The sequence below is a fragment of the Pangasianodon hypophthalmus genome, chromosome 6 (genome assembly GCF_027358585.1).
Source record: "Pangasianodon hypophthalmus isolate fPanHyp1 chromosome 6, fPanHyp1.pri, whole genome shotgun sequence".
NCBI lineage: Eukaryota > Metazoa > Chordata > Actinopteri > Siluriformes > Pangasiidae > Pangasianodon > Pangasianodon hypophthalmus.
The window spans coordinates 23,701,535-23,712,346 of NC_069715.1; the positions used below are offsets into that span (position 1 = coordinate 23,701,535).

At 40.3% G+C, this 10,812-nt stretch overlaps 1 protein-coding gene across 1 annotated transcript; it reads left to right on the forward strand.

Annotated features, from left to right (window-relative positions):
* Nucleotides 1-14: 14 nt before the first annotated feature.
* On the forward strand, nucleotides 15-10,717 carry pcyt1ab (phosphate cytidylyltransferase 1A, choline b). Its single transcript, XM_026913979.3, has 9 exons — nucleotides 15-244; nucleotides 818-925; nucleotides 1,611-1,707; nucleotides 2,202-2,318; nucleotides 4,620-4,771; nucleotides 4,882-4,960; nucleotides 5,116-5,258; nucleotides 6,872-7,060; nucleotides 9,474-10,717. The coding sequence occupies exons 2-9, from the start codon at nucleotides 821-823 to the stop codon at nucleotides 9,669-9,671; spliced, it is 1,080 nt and encodes a 359-aa protein (XP_026769780.1). The 5' UTR covers nucleotides 15-244; nucleotides 818-820; the 3' UTR covers nucleotides 9,672-10,717.
* Nucleotides 10,718-10,812: the final 95 nt, after the last annotated feature.

Genomic DNA, 10,812 nt, shown 5'->3' on the forward strand with positions numbered 1-10,812 from the left:
AGAGTAGCCCGTTCCTGTGGAGCTGTCAAAATAGTTAGCGGGGTGTTGCTGTGTGTTCGTGTTGTGTTTGTTCTCTGTTGTAAGAAGAAGAAAAAAACAGCAGTTTATTGTCTGAATGTAAAAAAATGTAGTTAGTTACTTTATTAAATTGTACTTCGCGGTCTCACACACACACACTTACACTTGCAACGCTTAAGCGACTTGTTCAAGTCCCAGACCCAGCGACTGAACTCACCTCAGCAGGGTTAGTAACATCAACTCTACCTACAGCTATTTAGCTACTATTTTGCCTAGTGCTATTTGTGATATTTATTGCTATTTAATTAAAGTCCTCTATACAGAAGTTGTTAGCTATTTAGCTTTTCAATATCCCAGTATGGTGTTGGCTTTTCAGCTCACTTCACACAAGCGTCCTATAAGATAAGTTTGTGCTAGTTAGTAGTAATTAGCTAGTTTACACAGCTTTCAACTACAATCCCAAGACAAACAGAAAAAAATATTAATTTTTTTTTGTCTTTTTAGGTCATTGAGGTAGTTTAGAAGTTTATACTAGAAGTTAGAAGTAATGAACAACCTTTCAGGAGGAAGTTAAAAAGGAAAGAGACAGTTTGTTTCCTCTCTTGAAGGATGTTTATCTGTGTTTGGGTTATTATTCAACATTAACTGATGCAAACACTTCATTCTGTCTTACAAAACCATGTAATGCTGGTTTACAGTAAGTCACACTGTAGTGTACAGTGTGCTGTACCACACCGGCTTAATGAGAGCTGTCTTTGATGATAAACCGCATTCAGTTATAAAGCTTTCCCACATTTAGGGCATGGAGGCACACAGCTCAGGACTCACAAGGAAAAGAAGAAGAGAGGGACCAAATGGAGAGACAGACAAGGAGGAACGAGGTAGAAAAATCCAACGAAGGACTTCGGTGAGTGCAGTGATGGTGTCTGATCAATGCTTCATATAGTTTTGCCAACTCTTCAAAAGAATGTAGCTAATGCATGCTCAGAAAGGTGCTAGGAGTCTCAGATAATGTCATAAAAATCGGCATATTTATTGAATCATCATGATCATTTGTATATCAAATCATGTTACATGAAGAAAGAAGTTTTTTTTTTTTCTGAAGACAGTTCGACTTGAATAGAGTAAAGGTCTGTGAGAATAGAAAATAATATTTTTTAACATAATTCCTATAGAAAGAAGTCATCTTTGGTCATGGCACCACAAACAAACAATTTATGTATTTACAAAATGACAAAATTTCTATCAAGAACAAGATAAAATGAAGCAGTAGTAGTGAGTAGTCTGTAAATAGTTACAGTTGGAATAAATTGCTTTTATTACATACATATATTGCCAAAAAGAGAGTTTAAAACAAAGAATAAAGAGACACATGGGTGGGACAAACAATGGTGATCAGTGATTGGTCATCGGAAACAGTGGTGATCAGTGATTGGTCATTGGGAACAATAGTAACCAGTAACTATGACTTGTTAAGTTGGGAACACTGCTGTCATGGAACATCTTGAAAGTGATTTCACTGTTTGTGTGTGTGTGTGTGTGTGTGTGTGTGTGTGTGTGTGTGTGTGTGTGGGTGTGTCTGTGTGTTCCAGACCCTGACAGAACCTGCACCCTTTTCTGATCAGCTGGAAGTTATATCCACTCCATACACTCGTATTAGCCTAGAGGAAGCCCGTTGTGGCACACCAGGTGCTTGCATACAGTATCTCTTTCCTTCTGTCTATTTTATCTTCAGACAGTTCCAAAGTAAACATATGGTTAATGTATTACTATAAAAATTTGCTCATTTTCAGCACATCAGTAACACACGTAACGCACAGTAACGTAACACACACTGTTTTTTTAATACATCAGTGTGACTGCCGGTTCGAGAAACAGTGCAATGAGCAAAAATATCCAGCCAACAGCTGTGCTCTGATCAGGAACATGACCTATGTAGTAAGTGTAGACAGTGTTGCGTGTCGCTGCCATGCTAAGAATGACCCACCATTAACGTAATATCTAGTCAGCAGTGGTCCTGTGGTGGGCGGGGTTAAAGGAGTCAAACTCTGGATAGCAACAGCTGGGTAACAGTCTGTAATTATATACCTAGAAATGGAAGGTGAACCTGATTAAAAAGTCAATGTATATAAGTGACATATTTAGTGAAGTTGTTGTCCTTTTTTCTTCCTTCTCATGTTTAGTGGGCCGTGCAGTGCGTGTGTATGCTGATGGGATTTTTGACATGTTTCACTCTGGACATGCCCGAGCTCTGATGCAGGCTAAATGTCTTTTTCCAAACACTCATCTCATCGTAGGCGGTAAGTAGCGTGAAACTACACTTTGTCTTCACTAAGTGATTAACTGAGTGAAGACAAGGGCCAGAGATTTTAAAGAGCAACTCCAGCCATCTGCATCACCGGCCGCTGAGCACCTTGATGTAATCACTGGGGAGGGGGGCAGCCATGTTATTTGTTTGCAGATCGAAGCTGTAAGGTGGTGTGTATTTTGCTCATTTTCACAGCTCAAATACTAGACTGACAGAATGAGCTAGGCCTTTATTTCACAGGAGCAAAATTCTTAGCATAATTTAACAACAGCAAGTCTTTAGTTGTTCTGTGTAATACAGCCTGTTTTTCTCTTTCCCATCTTCGTTTTTGCTCTGCAAGTGTTTAAATGTGAGGCGATGGTGTGCTGTGCCAAACAAAATGTTAAAAACCCACTGAAGTGTTATAACCAGCTCCATATTAAAAAACACTCATTTTAAACCTGGGGCACACTAAGCTTATTTTTTGTACTTAATAAACTTTATTTAATCTTTAACAGTGATGACACATGTTTATAATAATCTGAGAGTCCAGTTCAGACAATTTGCTGTATATTTACAGGAGAAAGCACTGAAATGAAGCTCCACTCTAGAGTGAATGAATGATGGCCGTAACCTGCGAGCAGTGTGAATTGAAAAGCCTGAACTGCACAATAAATAAAGATTACAGCTTAGTTTCTGGAAGGATTTGCCACTCAGGTTCTGTGTGCTGCATTCAGGAAGACATGTAAATGTATAGAAACTATGAAAACAAAAATAGATTAAAAAAAAAAAAAAAAACAGCCTTAAGGAGCACATTAAGACAAATCAGTTGCCTTTGCAGTTTTCTCTGTTTTATAGCCTAATGGTAATCTTCCCACTATATGACCTAAGCACAAAGATGAGTTTTGACAGAGTGAGAATGAAAAAGGTAATGCAGTTAACACATCACATTTCGTCACATTTTTCGCTGAAGTCGTGCTTTAATTCCCAGCTGAATAACCCGAAACTAAGCTTTTTATTATGGAAAGGTGTCATGGTTATACACTATATTACCAAAAGTATTCGGTCACCCATCCAAATGATCAGAATCAGGTGTCCTAATCACTTGGCCTGGCCACAGGTGTATAAAATCAAGCACTTAGGCATGCAGACTGTTTTTACAAACATTTGTGAAAGAATGGGCCGCTCTCAGGAGCTCAGTGAATTCCAGCGTGGAACTGTCATAGGATGCCACCTGTGCAACAAATCCAGTCGTGAAATTTCCTCGCTCCTAAATATTCCACAGTCAACTGTCAGCTTTATCATAACAAAATGGAAGAGTTTGGGAACAACAGCAACTCAGCCACGAAGTGGTAGGCCACGTAAACTGACGGAGAGGGGTCAGCGGATGCTGAAGCGCATAGTGCAAAGAGGTCGTCAACTTTCTTCACAGTCAATTGCTACAGAGCTCCAAACTTCATGTGACCTTCAGATTAGCCCAAGTACAGTACGCAGAGAGCTTCATGGAATGGGTTTCCATGGCCGAGCAGCTGCATCCAAGCCTTACATCACCAAGTGCAATGCAAAGTGTCGGATGCAGTGGTGTAAAGCACGCCGCCACTGGACTCTAGAGCAGTGGAGACGCGTTCTCTGGAGTGATGAATCACGCTTTTCCATCTGGCAATCTGATGGACGAGTCTGGGTTTGGAGGTCTCCAGGAGAACGGTACATTTCGGACTGCATTGTGCCGAGTGTGAAATTTGGTGGAGGAGGAATTATGGTGTGGGGTTGTTTTTCAGGAGTTGGGCTTGGCCCCTTAGTTCCAGTGAAAGGAACTTTGAATGCTTCAGGATACCAAAACATTTTGGACAATTCCATGCTCCCAACCTTGTGGGAACAGTTTGGGGCGGGCCCTTCCTCTTCCAACATGACTGTGCACCAGTGCACAAAGCAAGGTCCATAAAGACATGGATGAGCGAGTTTGGTGTGGATGAACTTGACTGGCCTGCACAGAGTCCTGACCAGAACCCGATAGAACACCTTTGGGATGAATTAGAGCGGAGACTGAGAGCCAGGCCTTCTCGACCAACATCAGTGTGTGACCTCACCAATGTGCTTTTGGAAGAATGGTCAAAAATTCCTATAAACACACTCCTCAACCTTGTGGACAGCCTTCCCAGAAGAGTTGAAGCTGTAATAGCTGCAAAAGGTGGACCGACATCATATTGAACCCTATGGGTTAGGAATGGGATTGCACTTAAGTTCATATGTGAGTCAAGGCAGGTGACCGAATACTTTTGGTAATATAGTGTATCTATAACTTGTCTTTTCACAGTATGCAGCGACGCTTTGACACACAAGCTTAAGGGCTTTACTGTTATGAACGAGGACGAGCGTTATGATGCAGTGAGTCACTGTCGCTACGTGGACGAGGTGGTCAGGGATGCCCCATGGACGCTGACCCCAGAGTTCCTGGCCAAACACAGAGTGTGTGACTATTTGAAGGATGTCTTCCATACATGGCTTTTAGTGAATATTTAACAAATTGAGCATAATATATTCAGAAATACCTCAGATTGATTTTTCCTGTCATGCAGATTGACTTTGTTGCTCATGACGACATCCCGTACGTTTCAGCTGAGAGTGATGACGTTTACAAGCACATAAAGGAGGCTGGTAGGTGACAAGTCAAATAATTAGTACAATACAGGGAAGCAAATGATTAATAAAGTTAAGGAGTTAATAATTGAATTCTAAGATCTGCACTGGCTAAAATGTGATAGCTTATTTGTATTGACTTGATTACTTAAGAACGATCATCTCATTTCAAGGCATGTTTGCGCCCACACAAAGGACAGAGGGCATCTCCACCTCTGACATCATCACACGCATCGTCCGTGACTACGATGTTTACGTGCGACGCAATCTGCAGAGAGGCTACACTGCCAAGGAGCTTAATGTCAGCTTCATCAATGTGAGTTCAACCAACATCTTTAACAGCGTCCAGCAGGTTTAATGGCCTGTTCAGAAAAGTCGGGTGTTTTTCAGTGTGTGTCCCTACTACTAAAAGGATTCCAGATCCGTGATTCATTATTGAGCCACGATAGTGAACATAGTTTCTTTAAAGAGGCATATTCCTGGATTCACATCTCCTTGTTATTAAAAAAATAACAATCCAATATATAACAACAATATTGTTGAAGATACCGAAAGAGTAACCATATTTAGCTGCAGTTCATCATTTAAGGCAAAATGAAAAATGTAAAAAGATTCTTAAGTATATAAAAATATATTAAAGTTGCATCACTTTAATTACCCATTAAAACGAGGACTCTGTAGTCTTGTGTATATAAAGTTGGTGTGCCTGCTGAGCTACATATGTAGTGCACTGCCCAGCTGTGCTGATGTGATCTAACAACACATGCAGACTAAATGCCTGTTTGAGATTAAATGCTGCTAAATATGTTTCAGTATTTTGACAAATGGCCAGTTTTGCATACATTTATGAACAGAAATGCAGATCGACCCTCCGAGGCCTGGAGCCAGGGGAGTAAAAATTGGCCATGCTGTCTGGATGGGAGGGATGGCATACTCTCTCTCCCCTGTCACAGTGACAGTAGCTAAATGTGGGCATCTGTGAGCTCTTGAATATGGAGGAAGATAGATTGTGCTTTCCTCAGAATGTTTTATGCTGCCCGGTGATACAGCATGAGCAGTTCAAAAAGATGTGCCTGGCCGGCCTCACGTGTCGTGGAGGACGCACGCTAGCCTTCACCAAGCTGTTGTCTGATAGGGGAGCGCTGGCTGATGGTGGGAATTGGCAGGTGACCAAATTGGGGAGAAAAGGGGGAAAAGAAAAGCTTGCTGGTGCATCAGGCAGGATTTTTTAAGCAGCTTAAGAGTACGGATTGGAGGCACACAGTGACTGCTGTACCAGGAACTGTAAAGAGACATTGATTCATGAATATGACCTACTTAAAGAAATTACACTCCCCACTCGGAGGTCTGATGTATGAAATATGCACCGGCACTGACAGGCACTGAAAAGTATGGAAAGGGAGAGAGAAATATACAGCACAATACTTCATAAAATTTGTAAATAATAGTACACTGGTAATAAAGAAAGTTGTGTGTGGTATGAGGTTTTACCAAAACACAGACAGTTAAGTCACTGTCACCTCTCAAATTCTGCCTCATACATTAATTAATCCATTTATTAATATTTAATAAGCGCTTTATTATGATCAGAGTTGCGGTGGATCTGGAGCCTATCCTGGGAACATTGGGCAAGAGGCGAGAGTGAAGGGACATCATTCACACACACATTCACAAACATTCACACACTCAGGGGCAGTTTAATTTAGACAGCCCACCTAAGTGGGATTGAACGCTGGAGCTCTGAGGTGGCAACGCCACCCGCTGCAGTACTTTATGCCGCCTTGCCTGATACACACTGTATTAAACTTGGGCAGTTGCAACTATTGGGGTGGTTATTCTTTCCTCACAGGAATCAATAATGTGAGATTTATATGTCAGCTGTTGGTATGAACCTGAGACTTTGTGTAGAAAACAGTGTGATGTTTGCAGGAAAAGAAGTACCACCTTCAGGAGCACGTGGATAAGGTGAAGCAGAAGGTACGGGACGTGGAGGAGAAGAGTAAAGAGTTTGTGCAGAGGGTGGAGGAGAAGAGCATCGACCTTATCCAGAAGTGGGAGGAGAAATCACGCGAGTTCATTGGCAACTTCCTGCAGATGTTTGGGCCAGACGGGGCACTGGTGAGACAGCAGGGTGGATGTGTGGGGCGCTAATTTGTGTTTCTGTATCACACATAACAATCTATATAAACCTACCCAATATTCATTTCAGTAAAAACAAAGGAATGTAGATGACAGACCTATGGACCATCCTATTCCCCATCAAACTACGCTAACAGTTGAACATTTATCTTTTTTTTTAGTTTTCTTTCTTTGTGCACCTTTATGCCATTTTAGTGGCTTCCAAAACCATCTTTATTTGCAGCAAACTTGAACACAAACGTGTAACTCATCTTCGCTGAAATTATTTTCTTCTCCACTATCTATTTACTTCTTGCCATGGATCTTAGATTACTGTATCCTCCTGAATGTTTTCCTTTTTTGCCTCACTATCTATGAGGATAAATGACAGTAAATTGGCATGTAATGTATGCATAGGGCATGTAAATAAGGGACCAGTGAGTGGAGCTTGTTTCCACCCTGCTTAAAGATTCAGGTTCATTCATCCCTCATTCTGTGCGCTGTAAACGGCTCATTTCTATGCACCGGTGATGAATAACATTACTGACTTTATACTGGGGTCTAGACATATACTGCATATAATATTGTCTGCTTGACGCCCATCCATATTTCTTACAGACTCACCCTCCTTCTTTATACCAGGAGCTTATACAGTGACTGAATCGAACAACACTCTTAATGACTTTCCACATTCCGCAATAAAAAGGCACCGCTCTGCCTTCCTCTTTTTGCTTTCCGTATGAAATCACAGCTCTCAGCACAGCTTTTCATACAGTGGTTGCCTGTGGTAACCACAATGGCACAATCTGCTGTAGATAAGCACTACCTGTGATTAGTGTTGATATCAGGTTACTATAATTTTAGCCTCACAGGTAGAATCCATTCAACTCATTCTTTTGATGCCAACTGGTTGCACCCACACATATACACACACACACACACACACACACAGAGCAACGGGGGGGTGAATACTTATGCAATCATGTATGCAAACCTTTCTGGTTTTTATTTGAAAATACTTTTGCAAACTATGTTGATTTTTTTTAAAATAATGAACATTTGAACATCTTTTTCATGTATTATTAAAGTATCAAAATGAGCCACATGCTCGATAAACTGCAAAGAACCTCCAACTGAAGGTTAGTTAGAAATGATGGAGCTCAGTGTGTGCTCTGTTGGTCCAGTGTCGGTAACGGAGCATGCATGAGGAGAGCATATCTATCAACATCTATAAGCTATCAGTTCAACCCATATCTATTAGTCACCATTAGCCACACCCTGATAAATACTTTCTAATAACCTCTAATAAAACCACATATATCTAAGTAATCAGAGTGATATCAATATAAAGGAATCCCTCAGGGGTAAGGAGAACATAACTGCAGAGAAAAATATTGGACACGTAAATTGGAGTTAAATGTTGGTGCTGGTTCTATTGACCAATATGGATGTTGCAGGGTTAAAACTGTACAGCAGCTAGCCACTAGAGGGCGTTTAAGACAGTCTGGCTTCTGTCAGGGTTATGACAGGAAGAGCAGTGTTTTCAGAGATGCTTGCACCTTTATAACATACACTGCCTCTTCCTTGAGAACCTTGCAGGGATAGAGCACCAGCATTTTACATGAGCCACAAAAGCAAATGCTAACCAAAAGACAAACTTTACAACTGATGCGTGTAAACAGATGGCAAGAATTTACTACTACAGGACATCTTCACAAACAAGAATTATGCATCAACATTGTATTGTCTTGCTCTTGAAATCCAGCTGTATTTAATGGTGTGTAAACCTCCACATGATACAATACGATTTATAAATATAGCACTCATAAAGCACCAATAAGATGTTTGATGATACCACTGAACCTGTGATTTACGATACATTACGATTCAGCTTAGTAGCCTGCGGTTGATCAACTTGACCAACTTTGTTCAGAATCTGGGGTAGACCTACAGTTAATTCACGAATGATGGTGTGACACAGAAGGGCTATTTTAAATTATCACAGTTACGGCAAATCACCATGCTAGCTTATTAAATTACTTACACATCAGTTAAACTTTTTTTTTTTTTTTTTTTTTACGTACCAGTTGTTTGTCCTTTTTCAATAATAAACTATTTATGATTGTTGCATTGATTAATTTCAGTTGTTGCCTTTTAAATCAATGCATCGACCCTAACTGTAGTTATACCTCTAGTATTTAATATGCAATAAATATTGCTATATTAATTATAATCATGCTATAAGTATTAAAGAGCGATTTTGACAAAAAAAAATCTGATACTTTTCCACTTAACCCAAAAGGAGACATGTTAGGTGTTGAACATTTGTTTCTTATGTAAATTAGATGTTTCACCCAACAATCTTATTGCTTTGCCCTGAATTCTTGTCTCTCTCTTTTTGTTTTTTTTTTAGAAGCACATGCTGAAGGAAGGGAAAGGGCGCATGCTGCAGGCCATCAGCCCCAGACAAAGCCCCGACAGCAGCCCCTCACGGGAAGAGCGCTCTCCTTCTCCTACATTCCGTCTTCCTTTCTTCACCAAGACCCTGCCGTCCAGCTCACCTCCTCACTACAGCGACACACACAGCATCAGTGAGGATGACGAGGACTAGAGGGCTTCGGGATTGTATTCCGGTTTTTAACTTCCAGATGACAGTGTCCAGTTGACTGTTGATTGTGAGTCCTAAACTGTAACACAGCTTTAAGTTAGTGTAGGAGTCTGACGAGGACTTCTCCTCTGGGATGCATTAATTACTGTATGAAGGGCCAGGCAGAGCTCCTGGAAAGAATTACTCTCAGATTTAATCAATATTTGTTTGCGTCTTTTCTACACATTTGATTTGTGCACAAGTTGTTAAGTCCAGTATGACTCTCACTGCACACCACTGTGACCCTCAGTGTTACTGTCACATCACACACTGCACCATTGTTTTGTTTTGTTTCCCTTTTTAGTTCTTTACAGCCAACAGATGCAACAATCCATGCGCACATGCACCTCTTAAACTGTTCCTTGTTCGTTTTAGCCAAAAATGAAATGTACACAGAGTTCCTCTCAGCCAAGTCATGTTTGGTGTATAAAGTTTGTTTCTTTAATTTTATACAGGAGCTACAATGATAATGTAGCTAACAACTAAGGAAAGCTTATAGCTACCAGTTAGTCAGAAACCACATAAGCAAGTCTATATGAAGTGACTTAGCAATGACAGTTTTAGGCAAGTGTATCATTTTTGCATGTAGTTTGTACAATGCTGTTTATGCACAAACAGTCTGACTAAGTCACGTGACATCTGTTGATGTGAGTTTACATATATTAAGGTTGCAAAATGCTAAACTGGTAGCTGTCCCATGCTTGTGAGCTACATCTTGTACAAAACTAAAACAAACAGTTGGCTTGGCTGAACTGCTGTTCCTTTAAAGCTTATTACATTCTCTTCTGTCTCAACATAAACAACACATAGACTACAAAACACTGGATTTATTGCCATAATAAAAAACTGAACATAATCGTTTCACTGTGAGGGCGAAAGCCATAGCATATGTGTTCAAGGACAAAGACTATTTTTAAGTATCCTAATTTTATTATTCTGTCACGTTTGCTTAATAATCAGTGTCTTTAATTTCTAATCTGTCACAATAAATGTAAGTCTTATTCCTATTGTGTTTTTGCATTTGTCCTGGGTTTTATTACATGTCCCTGATTTAAAGAAAATTTTTCCCAAAAAAAGTAAACAGTTTTTTTACTTACTCCAGATC

What these genes read in the sequence shown, in the direction of transcription:
- pcyt1ab (XM_026913979.3), top strand. Translation starts at nt 821, where the DNA reads ATGGAGGCACACAGCTCAGGACTCACAAGGAAAAGAAGAAGAGAGGGA. An exon ending in AGTTCCTGGCCAAACACAGA is followed by an intron (nt 4,772 to 4,881) that starts GTGTGTGACTAT and finishes CCTGTCATGCAG; the next exon opens with ATTGACTTTGTTGCTCATGA. An exon ending in TTGGGCCAGACGGGGCACTG is followed by an intron (nt 7,061 to 9,473) that starts GTGAGACAGCAG and finishes TTTTTTTTTTAG; the next exon opens with AAGCACATGCTGAAGGAAGG.